The sequence below is a fragment of the Nerophis ophidion genome, linkage group LG06, assembly GCF_033978795.1.
Source record: "Nerophis ophidion isolate RoL-2023_Sa linkage group LG06, RoL_Noph_v1.0, whole genome shotgun sequence".
NCBI classification, from domain to species: Eukaryota; Metazoa; Chordata; class Actinopteri; order Syngnathiformes; family Syngnathidae; genus Nerophis; species Nerophis ophidion.
Window position 1 is genome coordinate 18,418,124 of NC_084616.1, and position 17,539 is coordinate 18,435,662.

The following is a 17,539-nucleotide window of genomic DNA, read 5'->3' on the forward strand; positions in this document are numbered from 1 at the left end:
GGAACAGGGGGACTGGTCAGGATGGAGGGAAAGATGAATGCAGCAATGTACAGAGACATCCTGTATGAAAACCAACACTTCCCATCCAACCTGATGGCGCTTGAGAGGTGCTGTAAAGAGGAACGAAAGTGCCTAAAGATAGGTGTGCCAAGCTTGTGGCATCGTGTTCAAAAAGACTGGAAGCTGGAATTGCTGCCAAAGGTGCATCAACTAAATATTGAGCAAAGGCTGTCAATACTTATGTACATGTCATTTTAATAATAATAATAATAATAGATTTTTTTTGTAAAAAACACTTTACATTGAGCAAACATCGTCAAAATGCCAGTGTTTAAAAAAAAAATAGTACTAATAAAAATAAATAAAATATAAAACTATAAAACAGCCCAATAGCTAGAACCAGCATGCATGTCTATGAAAAGTTTTTTTTTTTTAAATATGGGTTTTTAAGCCTTTTTTAAAATCATACACAGTCTGGGGTGCCCTCAGGGGGTCAGGGAGTGTTCCACAGACTGGGAGCAGCGGAGCAGAAAGCCCGGTCTCCCGTTGTTCGAAGCTTTGTCCGTGGAGGTTGGAGGAGGTTAGCCTGTATGGAGCGGAGGTGTCGTGTGGAGGATTTGGGGGTGAGCAGTTCCTTGTGGTAGAGCGGGGCATTTCCATGGAGGCACTGGTGAGTTAGTAGGGAGATTTTGAATTCAATCCTGAATGGAACAGGAAGCCAGTGAAGGGATTTGAGAGTCGGTGTGATGTGGTCATGTTTCCGCACGCTCATCAGGATCCTCGCAGCACTATTTTGTATGTACTGCAGCTTCTGGATGTTCTTGCTAGGGATCCTGACAAGAATTGCGTTGCAGTAGTCGAGCCTGGAGGAGACAAAGGCGCGGACGAGGCTCTCGGCATCAGAGAGAGTGAGTGAGGGGCAGAGTTTCGCAATGTTGCTAAGGTGGTAGAAGGAAGTCTTGCACAGTTGTTTGATCTGAACCTCAAAGGTCAGGTGAGGGTCCATTTTAACACCCAGATTAGTGACTGAGGATGAGAGGTGAATGTTGTGGACGGAGAAGGTTATTTTAAATTTTAATACATTTGAAAAAACTAAACAATCACACTGTCATTATGGGGTATTGTGTGTAGAATTTTGAGGGCAAAAATAGATGTATTCCATTGGGAATAAGGCTATAACATAAAAAGTGGAAAAAGAGAAGCGATTATTGAAAATTAAGTATTGAGCAAAGGCTGTTAATACTTATACATGTCAGTTTTTAGTATGTTTTTTTAATACATTTGAAAAATAAAAAAAACCTTCACATTGTCATTGTGGGGTATTGTGTGTAGAATTTTGAGGACATGAATGACTTTATTCCATTTTTGAATAAGGCTGCAAGATAAAATGTGTAAAAGCATGAATATTTCAAAAGGGATACTTTTATGGTCCAGCACCACATTGATGTGTCCCAGTTGCGCAGCTGTAACCGTGGAGGTCCTTTGGTCCAGACGGGCCACGGCGATGTCGGGTTTTGTACCGGGGTCTACCACACTGTTCTGAAGGCGCAGCTCGTACTGATCGCAAGGCATCGACAGCTCTTGAAAGACAAAAAGTTGGCAGAGGAGCTTAAATGTACTCGCATCCTCGAAATACGACCACAATCTTACCGGTTATGGAGCCCTGTCTGATCTTCAGGACCTGGTACCGGATCGAGGTTCCGGCCAGCAGGTAGACGTCATGTGCCGGGCTCAGCAAGATATTCTCCAAAATCAGCAGTTTCACCTCAGCTGCATGCACGTTCTGCAGCACAGAAACCACATAAATCATGTTCACACAAATTACTCATCCAATAACCCTTAACTGTTAGCGTGCTAACTTTAGCATGCTAACATTAAAGTGCTAAGTTTTTAGATAACTTTACGTTTTTTTTTATCTAATGACACAGCCATACACCTTACAGTCATATAACTTATTATGTGACACATGCTAACCGTTAGCATGTTTATGTTAGCATGCTAGTAAGCTAACTCAAGCATATATACACACACACGTACATACGCACGCACACACACACACACACACATATGTTTGTATATACACACATACACACAAACATATGTATACACACATATAAATGTGTGCATACATATATATATATATATATATATACACACATACATACATATATATATATGTTTGTATATACACACATACACACAAACATGTATATACAAAGATATATGTATACACACATATATACACGTGTGTGCATACATATATCTTTGTATATATATACATATATATATATATATATATATATATATTCACATACATATATATATATATATATATATATATATATATATATATCCATACATATATATATATATATATATATATCCATACATATATATATATATATATATATATATATATATATATATATCCATATATATATATATATATATATATATCCATATATATATATATATATATATATATATATATATATATATATATATATCCATATATATATATATATATATATATATATATATATATATATATATATATATATATATATATATATATATATATCCATACACATATATATATCCATACACACATATATATATATATACATATATCCACACACACACACACACACACATATATATATATATATATATATATATAGTATCTGGCACCTTGTAACCCGGTGCGCCTAATTTACGGCATAAATGTGGTTGTGCTTATCGACCTCGAATCAATTTTATTTGGTACATGGTGTAATAATAAGTGTGACCAGTAGGTGACAGTCATAGATAAGAGATACATGTAGACTGCAATACGATGGCAGTCACACACAAGAGATTTGTGTAGACTGCAATACGACTGAAGTAAACAACACCAAAATGTTATATGTCCCATTGAAAATATACAACGTTACACACGGCACTCAAAAATCTATCAAAAATGTTTTAGTACGACTTTGGTAAGCTATGAAGCCGCCCTACTTGATGGATTGTACTGTGCTTCAACATACGAGTATTATTATGGTGTATGTATAAAGGTAAGACGTTATCTGGCGTTTTGTTTCGCAATATTATGCAAAAGCAACTGGTACCTGCTGATCTGTATTTGGTATCTGCATTTGTCCTGAAAATTTGCATGCGTACGCCTTTGTAGTCCGTGTCAGCACCGTACTCGAAAAGTTTCTTCTTTTTCTCTACCTTTAGGGACGGCGTGGCGCAGTGGGAGAGTGGCCGTGCGCAACCCAAGGGTCCCTGGTTCAAATCCCACCTAGTACCAACCTCGTCACGTCCGTTGTGTCCTGAGCAAGACACTTCACCCTTGCTCCTGATGGGTGCTGGTTGGCGCCTTGCATGGCAGCTCCCTCCATCAGTGTGTGAATGTGTGTGTGAATGGGTAAATGTGGAAGTAGTGTCAAAGCGCTTTGAGTACCTTGAAGGTAGAAAACCGCTATACAAGTACAACCCATTTATCATTTATTATTTACCTTCTTATGTGGCGTTCATCTTCCGCTGTTGCCATTTCTAATATAAAGTGGCAACAGAAAGTTTTTACTTATACCCGTCAGTAGACTCGTTATCAAAGCGATAAAACTGTAGTGAGTTCACATAATTCACCCACGGAACTTTAGTTATTAGAGAGTTCCGGTCGGACGGTTATTCACGGGACAAATTTCCGGCGTTGATGTTGCACTCTTGAGCCACGGATGAGGAGATGCTGCCCCATTGTTGATTCAAGTAAAGTTTTGACACTTCTTCCACTCCCATCTTTGCACGCTACACCGCTACAACAAAGATGGCGGGGAGAAGATGCTGTCGAGGGTGAGCCACGTATCCTGAAGAGACGCTCAGAAAGCTATTTGAAAATATTCTGTAAAACAATCTGCAACATTTTGACCGAAGAACCACCATCACGTTATGTAGACCACAAGATAGTATTTTACATTTAGAAAATAATCCTAATATGACCTGTTTAATGCGCCTTTTGTATGAAAATAGACCTGAATAGACCCACTCATCGCCCTATGGTTCGGAAAATACGGTACTATTGGAAAGTAGGACTTGGTAGAAGTTTGCTTTCCTATTGTGACACTCGAGGGGAGAGATTTTCATTCAAGTTCAGTTTCTTTTATGGTCGTCATAGATTGGCCATCAACTTGTAAAATTACAATTCAGGTAGGGATGAATCATTAACTCTTCTTGCTATTTCTACATCACGAGAGATTTGCGGTCACACAGAGGCCACAATTTAAATTCTTCGAGTCTTAAAACCCGCAGGCTGTCAGAGCCTCGCACAAAATATTGAAATGTCTTTTACTTCGGGTTGGAAAAGTCAGTCCGACTTACCTGATAGAGCGACTCTTGTATTTTGGCCTTCACTTTGGCATGTCCGGTTTTCAGCCCCGACACCAAAATGATATTACCCTGTTTGCCCACACGCTCCATGTCTGATATGTATCCAAGCGGCGTGTATGTAGACTCGGAGAACTTCAGAATTCTGGAGGAGACAAACACACACGGAGAGGTTAGTTACTGGAGTAATCTAGGAGGAGGACCATGGAGAGCAAATTAAAGATAACACGTTTTGAAGTAGGGCTGGGCGATATGGCTTTTTACTAATATCTCGTTAGCATTTAAGCATTTAAGTCTCACCTTAAAACTCATCTGTATACTCTAGCCTTTAAATAGACCTCCTTTTTAGACCAGTTGATCTGCCGCTTCTTTTCTTTCTCCTATGTCCCCCCCTCCCTTGTGGAGGGGGTCCGGTCCGATGACCATGGATGAAGTACTGGCTGTCCAGAGTCGAGACCCAGGATGGACCGCTCATCGGGACCCAGGATGGACCGCTCGCCTGTATCGGTTGGGGACATCTCTACGCTGCTGATCCGCTTGAGATGGTTTCCTGTGGACGGGACTCTCGCTGCTGTCTTGGATCCGCTTGAACTGAACTCTCGCGGCTGTGTTGGAGCCACTATGGATTGAACTTTCACAGTATCATGTTAGACCCGCTCGACATCCATTGCTTTCGGTCCCCTAGAGGGGGGGGGTTGCCCACATCTGAGGTCCTCTCCAAGGTTTCTCATAGTCAGCATTGTCACTGGCGTCCCACTGGATGTGAATTCTCCCTGCCCACTGGGTGTGAGTTTTCCTTGCCCTTTTGTGGGTTCTTCCGAGGATGTTGTAGTCGTAATGATTTGTGCAGTCCTTTGAGACATTTGTGATTTGGGGCTATATAAATAAACATTGATTGATTGATTGATTGATTGATTTTTAGGCCATGTCATGATACATGATATATATCTCGATATTTTGCCTTAGCCTTGAATTAACACTTGATGCATATAATCACACCAGTATGATGATTCTATGTGTCTACATTAAAACATTCTTGTTCATACTGCATTAATACCGTATTTTCCGGAGTATAAGTCAATCCGGAGTTTAAGTCGCACCTGTCGAAAATGCATAATACTGGAGTATAAGTCGCATTTTTCGGGGAAATTTATTTGATAAAACCCAACACCAAGAATACACATTTGAAAGGCAATTTAAAATAAATAATGAATAGTGAACAATAGGCTGAATAAATGTACGTTATATGAGGCATAAATAACCAACTGAGAAGGTTGTAACATATTATAGTAAGAGTCATTCAAATAACTATAATATATAGAACATGCTATATGTTTATCAAACAATCTGTCACTCCTAATCGCTAAATCCCATGAAATCTTATACGTCTAGTCTCTTAAAGGAATGCGCTAAATAGTATTATTTGATATTTTACGGTAATGCGTTAATAATTTCACACATAAGTCGCTCCTGAGTATAATAAGTCGCACTCCCGGCCAAACTATGAAAAAAAACTGCGACTTATAGTCCGAAAAATACGGTATATGCTTATTTTAAACTTTCATGCAGAGAGGGAAATCACAACTAAGTCAATTTACTAAAACTGTATTTATTAAAGAGTTATGAAGCAGTGGCACAAACATTCATGTCATTTCAAAACAGAGCGTGCAAGATTGTCAGAGACATTTTAAAAGAAGCTATTAGCGCACTTTTGTGAATGATGTCACCAAGATGACATATCAAAACAACACTAAATCAAAGTGCACTTTTTGTACAGAACGCCACTACAATAGTTAAAAACAAATAAAGTGAACTTTAGTGCATGATGTCACACCAGATATTTCAATAACTGTCAAATAAAAATGAGCCGCATAATAGGTTCCTGGAGATGTTATCTCCCTCTGTTTTTGACTTTTTTTTTTTCATACGGAGTTGATCTGGAAATAGTTGCTTCAGAATTTTGTTGGTGTGGCACTGAACAGAGATGTTGACATGCGGAGTTTCAAGCCCTCCTCATTCTTTAGCGGGTGACTTTTCAAATTATGCTACTTTAGCAGTGCTGCTACTTTTTGTAGCAACGCTTTTGCCGCATAAATGTTGAACATCTTCCCGCTTGAAGCCAAACCACCGGCAGACGATGGACCCCGTGCTGTTTTTCTTGGTAATTAATTCTTCCTCTATTCGTTACCAGATTCACTATAAGTCACAGTTGTTTTCATAGTTTGGCCGGGGGTGCGACTTATACTCAGGAGCAACTTATGTGTGAAAATATTAACACATTACCGTAAAATATCAAATAATATTATTTAGCTTATTCACGTAAGAGACTAAACTTATAAGATTTCCTCGGATTTAGCAATTAGGAGTAAAGGATTGTTTGGTAAACGTATAGCATGTTCTATATGTTATAGTTATTTGAATGACTCTTACCATGATAAAGGGGTAGGGAACCTATGGCTCTAGAGCCAGATGTGGCTCTTTTGATGAATGCATCAGGCTCTCAGATAAATCTTAGCTGACATTGCTTAACACGATGCATAATGCATAATTTCGCTGGTAATCACAGAGTTAAAAATAACGTTCAAATTATAAAACATTGTCATGCATTTTAATCCAACCATCCGTTTTCTATCGCACCTGTTAAAGATGTTGCATTATTGGTAAGACGTATTTATAATTGGTTACCTTAGAACAGGGAGCCCCAACCTTTTTTAAACCAAGAGCTACTTCTTGGGTAACGAATAATGCGAAGGGCTACCAGTTTGATACACACTTAAATAAATTGCCAGAAATAGCCAATTTGCTCAATTTACCTTTAATAAATAAATCTATATATATATAAAAAGGGGTATTTCTGTCTGTCATTCCGTCGTACATATTTCTTCCTTTTACGGAAGGTTTATTGTAGAGAATAAATGATGGAAAAAACACTTAATTGAACAGTTTAAAAGAGAAATCACGAAAAAAATGAAAATTCAATTTTGAAATGTAGTTCATCTTCAATTTCGAATCTTTAAAATTAAACCGAAAAATATTCGAGAAAAACTAGTTGATTCGAATACTTTTTAAAAAATAAAAAAAAGAATTTATCGAACATCATTAGTAATTTTTCCAGATTAAGATTAATTTGAGAATTTTGATGACATGTTTTAAATAGGTTAAAATCCAATCTGCACTTTATATAACAAAGTGGACCAAGCTATATTTCTAACAAAGACAAATCATTATTTCTTCTAGATTTTGCAGAACCAAAATTTCAAAAGAAATTCAAAAAACTTTGAAATAAGATTTAAATTTGATTCTACAGATTTTCTACATTTTCCAGAATATTTTTTTTAAGTTTTAATCAGGAAAAGTTTGAAGAAATATTTCACAAATATTCTTTGTCAAAAAAACAGAAGCTAAAATGAAGAATTAAATTAAAATGTATCTATTATTCTTTACAAAAAAAAAAGTACTCGAACATTGACTTAAATTGTCAGGAAAGAAGAGGAAGGAATTTAAAAGGTAAAAAGGTATATGTATTTAAAAATCCTAAAATCATATTTAAGGTTGTATTTTTTCTCTAAAATTGTCTTTCTGAAAATTATAAGAAGCAAAGTAAAAAAAATAATTAATTTATTTAAACAAGTGAAGACCAAGTCTTTAAAATATTTTCTTGGATTTTCAAATTCTATTTGAGTTTTGTCTCTCTTAGAATTAAAAATGTCGAGCAAAGCGAGACCAGCTTGCGAGTAAATGAATAACATTTTAAAAATAAAGGCAGCTCACTGGTAAGTGCTGCTATTTGAGCTATTTTTAGAACAGGCCAGCGGGCGACTCATCTGGTCCTTACGGGCTACCTGGTGCCCGCGGGCACCGCGTTGGTGACCCCTGCTTAGAATAACTATTTTATTAAAAATAATAAAAGACTTATTATGCTTCAAAAATGTTGGTCTTACTTAAAAATGCACGCATTTAGTTGTATTCAGTCTTAAAAAATATTATATGACTCTCATGGAAATACATTTTGAAATATTTGGCTTTCATGGCTCTCTCAGCCAAAAAGGTTCCCGACCCCTGCCATAATATGTTACGTTAACATACCAGGCACGTACTCAGTTGGTTATTTATGTGTCATATAACGTACACTCAGCCTGTTGTTCTGTATTCTTTATTCATTTTAGATTGCTTTTAAAATGTCTATTCTTGGTGTTAGGTTTTATCAAATAAATTTCCCCAAATATTGTGACTTATTCTCCAGTGCGACTTATATATGTTTTTTCCCTTCTTTATTATGCATTTTCCGCAGGTGCGACTTATACTCCGGAGCAACTCATACGGTAAGGAGAGACAAAAAAGAGTGGGAAACGCATGCAGTGTAATGCCCGCAGCTAAAAGCAACTGTGTGAGAATGTATACTCGAATATCAATATATTCTCCAGCACTGAGTCCTGGGTCGGAGAGGCTTCGCGGTGTCTTGGCTGGGTGAGCAGGTGTCGGACACCTCAGTCACCTTGGACGTATCCTCGCTCATCCATGCGGACTGGACACTGGCCGAGAGTGGAGTCGGCTGTCTTGGTTGCTTTGTTGGGTCTGCTCCTGTCTCTGGACATGCTCCCTCCACCCCAGCGGACGATGGCGTGGAACACCACCTCAGTGGATGTTTCTTTTACTTTGTATTCATAGCTATATGTAGAAGTGTCTGGTTGTATCAGCTCAGCTGCTTTAATGTCTTTAATGTCCTCTGTGTTCTTTGATGTTTCCCATGTGTTCTATGGCTATGAGTTGTTCTTTTCCCTTGGCCTCAGTCTGCACCCCCCCTCTCCAGGGCCCAGGCTAAGACCGATTTTTTTATTTTATTTTAATCTTCTATTTTTTTCTCCCATTCCCTCCCCCTTGTTTACCTGTATCTCATCTTTTTTGTAAGGGGCGCTGGAAGCCGGCAGACCCGTCAGCGATCCTGTTCTGTCTCCCTGTAATGTTTGTCTGATCTTGAATGGGATTGTGCTGAAAATGTTAATTTTCCTGAAGGAACTCTACTGACGGAATAAATAAAGTTCTATCTAATCTATCTAATAGTCATTTTCTGTATCGCACAAAGACAAACCCACGATATATCGAGTATATCGATATATCGCCCAGTCCTATTTTGAAGCTAAATTCACCGTAAAGAGTTGTAAGAATCGGAGATTCCGTTGGCGTCCACGTCTTTGATTAACGTCCAGTCAAACATCAGACCTGCGAGAGTACTGAAGGTGTTTCCTGTGACAGAGGGAAAACATCAACAATCGAGATTTGCACATATTTGTTTTTCGGATCAATGCCCGTCGTCCGGATAGCTTAATGAACTCCGATAAACAGATTGGCGTTTGACGACAGGGTCCTTCTACTAAGTCAGCAGAACATAAACGTGATACCCTGGAGTCTTAAACAGAAAGCATTGGACTGGAGCCACAGCTCATTTCGTTAAGTGACTGTGCCTTCAGTGGAACTACTGGAAAGAAACAAACAAAATCAGGCCAGCGAGAAAGAGAAAAGGCTACCTTGAGGCCGATCAGATATTGCTCGGACACGTTTGCGCAGCAGCAAATAAGCAAACTAAGTTGACAAAAGTATTGAAAAGTGTACATGGAGCATATAGGTCAGCGCTAGCTGGAGGTGGCTAATTATTCTTGGCATGATTAAAAAGGAGTAATTAACAATCACCAGCGGGCGGTGATAATGAGAAAAGTCTTATCTTGTCTGCACCTTCAGAGTCCAGCGCATGAATTTCAAGTGCAAGAGGTGAATCCTCCAGGTGCAGCTCCCTGGTGGTGGAGACGATCTGGATGTCGCTGATGACGTCCACGATGGCATCACAGCGCAGCACCTGTCCCGTCACTGACAAAGGAGGAGATGTGATGCACGTGAGTACTGGAGGAGCTCCAAAAGTGTTCATTTACACCAGGGGTCGGGAACCTTTTTAGCTGAGAGAGCCAAATAGCCAAATATTTTAAAATGTATTTCCGTAAGAGTCATATAATATTTTTTTTAACACTGAACACAACTAAACACGTGCATTTTTAAGTAAGACCAACATTTCTAGAGTATAATAGGTCTCTTATTCTTTGTAATAACATTGTTATTCTGAAGCTAACTGTGGAGGGGGCGTGGCCTGCGGGCTTGCAGCGACAGGTGCGTAGATGGCCCACCTGGACTTGTTATCTAATCACCTGTCGCTCTGTTATAAGCAGCAGCCAGGAGGAGAGACGGGGTTGGGGCTGGAAATACTATTGCTGGAAAGCAACAGAGACTTATTGAAAAATAAAACAATATTGTAACCCTGAAACAGGCTCTCATGTCGCGACTTGGGGGTTTGAAGAACCCCCAAGAGGGCAAGCCCCACACTAACCAATAATAAATAAATAATTTCTTACCATTAACACAACTTCTTGAACAGGTGCGGTAGAAAACGGATGGATGGATTAAAAATGCATGAGAATGTTTTATATTTTGAACATTATTTTTAACACTGTGATTACAAGTGGAATTATTCATTACTTATCGTGTTAAGCAACGTCAGCTCAGATTTATCAGAGAGCCAGATGCAGTCATCAAAAGAGCCACATCTGGCTCTGGAGCCATAGGTTCCCTACCCCTGATTTACACACTAGGAGTGCAACTGTATTGTAGACACAGCGGTGGGGGTTTCAAAGTCTTCACAATAATGCTGTGACGCATAACGGTATCAAATAAATCGTTTTTTTTCTGCTGCTTTTACGCAGACTGGGTCTGAAAATAAACTACATCTGCAGATCTCCCGTCCAAAGGCAAAACACAGTAACTAAATTTTGGTCAAAACTGAGCTGATAATAATTTTGGAGTTCCTAGGTGATATGCTTTACATTAGTGTATGCGATTTTGTAATTTGTTCCGTAAGTAAGCTGTTACGCGCATGGCAGGACCTAGCAACTACCACATAAACCGCGTAGATACAACAGAAAAACCTAGTATCTCGAGGGACCAATCGGAGCTTCTTTGTCAGTCGCCTTATTGTCTTTAATGAGACATTTGCACGAATGGGGGCCGACGGTCGACCTGATTATGTGATATTATGGCACGAGGGGATATTTGGAAGATTGGCCCAGGACGTTGCAAGCACCTTCATTAAATGTATTGTTCTTGATTCTTCCCCTTGCATACTCTTTTGGGCAGATAACTGTGGAGGTCAAAATAAAAACTGGACGCTGTACGCGGCTCTTGCCCAATGTGCAAACGCAGAATGGGGCCCACCCGAGATTGTGATAAAATATCTGGAGAAAGGGCACACGTTCATGAGAGCAGATTCAATCCATGGCTCAATCGGCAAGAAAACGAAAGCTCAAGAAAACATCTATACGTTTGATGACTTTGTAGATCTTTCTAAGACAGCATCAAGATAGATTGGTTTTCCTTTGTTTTCTCAAAGTCAGCTAGAAGTGAGTTACTAGGTTCTGCCTTTGGACGGGAGAGATGTGGGGGCGTGGAATGCCTCAAGTAAGAAGTGAGGATTTTTTTTTCAAATTCCTGTAAAATTCATCAAAGTCTGTCCATAACTATTTGAGTTATGTTGCTCGCGAAAACAACAAATCAGAAAACATCAACCCTTTGGCGGAGGTAAGAAAGTCTGCGTCCTGCCAAGCAACACGCCTCACTTTGCAGCGCACGGAGGTAATCACCCCAAAAAACCTGAAAAGCTCCTTAACAAATCTTCAATCCATACATTTATTTCTCCACCGCTTGTCTCTCTCCAAGCTGTCCAGCTGCACTTGGCTGGAAGGCAGGGTACGCCCTGGACAAGTCGCCCACTCAGATATTTGAAGCCAGAAATTGTTAGTGTACTTTTCTGAGAAACAGCGTTTTCCAGACAGGTATAAAGATGTCAACTGTGGAGGACACTGCTTCTCATAAAGTCAAAGTAGAAAGACATCCAAAATGAACATTGTTTTACACACAATGTTTACGTTGCCACTTCACACACAGTTTTAACATTTGCTGAATGTTTAAACAGTATTTGCTCTTAAAAATACTTGTGTTTGTAGTAATAAATACTACTACATTTTAACAGCAAGTCTTCTTATTGGTCATTAAATTATGTGTTTAAACCAGTCTATGTATTATGTGTCTATACCAGTCATTATGTATTATACATGCATACCAATGATTACGTATTATCTGTGTATACCAGTCATTATTTATTATGTGTATATACCAGTTATGTACAGTATATGTATACCAGTCATTATGTATTATTCATACATACCAATTATGTATTGTGTGTATACCAGTCATTATGACCTATACCTGTATACCAATCATTATGTATGTATACCAGTCGTAATGTACTGTACATGTATACCAATCATTATGTATGAGTGTATACCAGTCATTATGCACAATACGTGTATACCAATTATGTATTACGTCTATACCCGTCATTATGTATTATTTGTACATGCCATTCATTATGTATTATACATGTATACCAATCATTATGTGTTGTGTGTATACCAGTCATTATGTACTATAACTGTATACCAATCCTTATGTATTACATGTCCATACTAGCCATTATACATCATGTGTGTATACCAGTCATTATGTACTATATGTGTATACCAGTCAGTGTCTATACAAGTCATTATACATTATGTGGAATATACCAGTCATTATGTATTATGTGTGTATACCAGTCATTATATATTATGTGTCTATACAAGTCATTATGTATTGTGTGTATACAAGTCATTATATATTGTGTATATATACCATTAATTATGTATTATGTGTAAGGGAATAAGCGATAGAAAATGGATGGATGGTGTGCATACCAGCCATTATGTATTGTGTCTATACAGGTCCTTACTTATTAAGTGTGTATACCATTCATTATGTATTAAGTGTGTAAACCAGTCATTATGTCTGTGTTCAATTACAGTAAGTGTGTTTATTCCTCAATAATATGGCACCTATGCCTTACTAACGTGACACAGGCGTACCGTGCTCGCACGCACAAAAATCTACTTGAACTGAATATAGGTAAGATTTGGGAGGAACAAAAATGTGTATCATAGAACATCTTTGTCTGACAACGTTGCAAAAATAACTTTGATTGATTGATTGATACTTTTATTAGTAGATTGCACAGTACAGTACATATTCCGTACAATTGACCACTAAATGGTAACACCCGAATAAGTTTTTCAACTTGTTTAAGTCGGGGTCCACGTTAATCAATTCATGCAAACAGTGCAAGGAATTATCATTTTGCAATGTGAGAATAGTTTGTCCGACTTGCTACCGGCAGTTTCCAGTGAGGGTTGGACTCCGCCATGGCTGTCCTTTGTCACCAATTCTGTTTATTAGAATTTCTAGGCGCAGTTTAAGGCGTTGAGGGGTTCCGGTTTGGTGGCCGCAGGATTAGGTCTCTGCTTTTTGCAGATGATGTGGTCCTGATGGCTTCATCTGGTCGGGATCTTCAGCACTCACTGGATCGGTTCGCAGCCGAGTGTGAAGCGACCGGGATGAGAATCAGCACCTCCAAGTCCAAGTCCATGGTTCTCGCCCGGAGTGCCACGGGATCAAGCGGACGAAATGAGTTTCCTCTGCCGGGTGGCGGGGCTCTCCCTTAGAGATAGGGTGAGGAGCTCTGTCATCCGGGAAGATTTAAAAGTAAAACCGCAACTCCTCCACATCGAGAGGAGCCAGATGAGGTGGCTCGGGCATCTGGTCAGGATGCCACCCGAACGCCTCCCTAGGGAGGTGTTTAGGGCACGTCCGACCGGTAAGAGGCCACGGGGAAGACCCAGGACATGTTGGGAAGACTATGTCTCCCGGCTGGCCCGGGAAAGCCTCGGGATCCCCCGGGAAGAGCTGGACAAAGTGGCTGGGGAGAGGGAAGTCTGGGCTTCCATGCTGCCCCCGCGACCCAACTTCGGATAAGCGGAATAAGATGGATGGACGGATGGAGAATAGTTTGATTATTGCCCAGAAGCCCCAGAAAAGTTGGTTGATGCCGGCCGGTCATGGAGCTCTGTGCCCATACACAATGTGGCTGCTGGTGTGGGCGGTTACAGATTCGCGGGAGTTCAATGGCAGCTGCTGTTGCTCCTCTGCCACCACGGAAAGTGGTTGATTTGATATGCAACAGAGCCTATTTTATAAATGCTAATATTCCGAGGATTGTGGCATTAAAATCCTAACATCACTGTTAATCACCTCAATGTGACGCCACACCGGAGAAAACAAGGGGCTGAACTTCGACTTGCCTTCACTGGAACAACTTCAAAAACTGTAGAGTTGACCAATGTTGATTAAATTACGAGGCTGGCTTGGACATGCGTGTGTAGGGCTGGGCGATAAGATGATATATATTATATATACATATATATATATATATATATATATATATATATATATATATATATATATATATATATATATCCATCCATTTTCTACCGCTTATTCCCTTTCGGGGTCGCGGGGGGCGCTGGCGCCTATCTCAGCTACAATCGGGCGGAAGGCGGGGTACACCCTGGACAAGTCGCCACCTCATCGCAGGGCCAACACAGATAGACAGACAACACTCACACTCACATTCACACACTAGGGCCAATTTAGTGTTGCCAATCAACCTATCCCCAGGTGCATGTCTTTGGAGGTGGGAGGAAGCCGGAGTACCCGGAGGGAACCCACGCTTTCACGGGGAGAACATGCAAACTCCACACAGAAAGATCCCGAGCCTGGATTTGAACCCAGGACTGCAGGACCTTCGTATTGTGAGGCAGACGCACTAACCCCTCTCCCACCGTGAAGCCTATATATATATATATATATATATATATATATATATATATATATATATATATATATATATATATATATATATATATACATATATATATATACATATATATATATATATATATATATATATATACATAGGGAAGGACACGTAATCGATATTAATAATAAAAAAAGTGTTGTTTTTTTCCCCTCTTCTTTGTGGAAAGAGAGCGGAAGTATGGAAACATGGTTGCATGAACAAAGGCTCTCTGGTAACCGAGCAACGCAGGAAGTGGTCACTGATCAGTGGGAGTGACACGCCAACAGCCAAAGAGGTGACTGTATCGACTATCACGTTTGTTTGATTCTTTGCATGGAGTGAGAAGAGAAAGTCCAAATTAAGAAATTGTGTATAAAAGAGGAGACCAGTTGATCTGCCATTTATTTATTTTTTCTCCTATGTCCCACTCTCCCTCGTGGAGGGGGTCCGGTCCGATCCGGTGGCCATGTACTGCTTGCCTGTGTATCGGTTGGGGACATCTCTGCGCTGCTGATCCGCCTCCGCTTGGGATGGTTTCCTGCTGGCTCCGCTGTGAGCGGGACTCTCGCTGCTGTGTTGGATCCGCTTTGGACTGGACTCTCGTGACTGTGTTGGATCCAATATGGATTTAATTTTCACGGTATCATGTTAGACCCGCTCGACATCCATTGCTTTCGTCCTCTCCAAGGTTCTCATAGTCATCATTGTCACCGACGTCCCACTGGGTGTGAGTTTTCCTTGCCCTTATGTGGGCCTACCGAGGATCTCGTAGTGGTTTGTGTTGTGGTTTGTGCAGCCGTTTGAGACACTAGTGATCCACCTGGAAAGTTTTTGGATGTTTCCAAAGGGACCGTAGTCAGACCAATGTGGTCTGTAAACGATGCAAGGCAAGACCGCTAATACCACACCGACCTTAGAGCACAGCTGTAACTTCCTGCCACTAAACCTGCAGAACACTTTGCACTATTTTCTAACACTTTTAAGAAGTATTTCGTACATATTCTTATTTTTAAGAGCTTACTGTTAAGTGTTTAATGTGATTTTACTACAAAACCCAAAACTAGTGAAGTTGGATTGTTGTGTAATTCGTAAATGAAAACAGAATACAATTATTTGCTAATCGATTTCAACTTATATTCAATTGAGTAGACTGCAAAGACAAGAAATTTAATGTTCGAACTGAGAAAATTATTTTTTTTTTTTGCAAATAATCATTAACGTAGAACTTAATTGCAGCAACACATTGCAAATAAGTTGTTCGGCCACTGTGTTCAATGGAGAAGTCTGAGCTACAAAATTTGCAGGCAGCATACACCTTCCCCTTCGAGCTGTCCTGGATGAAATTAAATTATTTTTTCCAATCATTTTGGAACGTACAAGCGTACTTCTTAGTCGTTGTCGCCATGTCTCTTCTTCCTTCGTCTGCTTCGTCTCTGTTATGTTTTTAGACATTACTACTTGCCATAGTTTTGAAGCAATGCATGATGGGAATCCGGATGTTGTGTGTCAGTGAAATAATATGGCGGCTGGAATAAACACACGCTGAGAAATAACTCCTTGCCTGCCAACTTTATGGATAACGGAGACATATATAATACTGTAGTCTCCTTTTTAGGTGAGAGAGGACGCTAAAGGCAGTGCCTTTAAGGCACGCCCCTAATATTGTTGTATGGGTGGAAATCCGGAGAAATTCGGGAGAATGGTTTCCCCAGGAGATTTTCAGGAGAGACACTGAAATTCGGGAGTCTCCCGGGAAAATCGGGAGGGTTGGCAAATATGCTCAAAAGACCGGACGGTTTTTTCTTTCCTTTTATTATTCCTTTAGTTTGCAACAGTTTCTCCATAAGGAAAAAACTGCTTCTTTTTTTTTTTTTTTTTTAGTCTTTTTTCTAGTCTTGTTTAGCAGTCTTTTTAGGTGAAAAACCTTGAAAGACAAAACACCACAAGATAAACATGTAAAAAAAAAAAAAATCAACCAATTATCAATCCCATAATAATTTACAATTACTAATTAGACAAGTGCAAGAAAAGTGACTATTTTTTACCCTTTTAGTTAAAGCAGATTGTAAATGTAAATTGTAAATGCACCAAGATATATATAAAATACATCTAACCCCAGAAACACAATAGATTAATGCAGCAGAAAACCCAATACGCAAGTACATCAATACCTAACCAATTAACCATCTATTTCCCCTGTTTTAGATACACATTTAAAACCCATATCCAGTATAAATGTATTATTAATTTAGCAGTGAAACACTCAATCTTAACCGCTGTCTACTGGTAGAAAAATGCCCCGTTTATCCTATGACCTCACTAGCAGCCAATGATCCAGCACAGTAA

At 39.5% G+C, this 17,539-nt stretch overlaps 1 protein-coding gene across 2 annotated transcripts in view; it reads right to left on the reverse strand.

Moving 5' to 3' along the window:
• nup210 (nucleoporin 210) overlaps window positions 1-17,539 on the reverse strand; it is a 131,988-nt gene that overhangs the window by 102,034 nt on the left and 12,415 nt on the right. For both annotated transcript variants that reach the window (XM_061902923.1, XM_061902922.1), the window contains exons 3-7: window positions 10,099-10,230; window positions 9,516-9,612; window positions 4,363-4,513; window positions 1,651-1,783; window positions 1,422-1,580 (exon numbers count right to left, since the gene is read on the reverse strand). In XM_061902923.1, coding sequence (XP_061758907.1) covers window positions 1,422-1,580; window positions 1,651-1,783; window positions 4,363-4,513; window positions 9,516-9,612; window positions 10,099-10,230 — 672 coding nt within the window. The remainder of the gene's footprint in view (window positions 1-1,421; window positions 1,581-1,650; window positions 1,784-4,362; window positions 4,514-9,515; window positions 9,613-10,098; window positions 10,231-17,539) is intronic.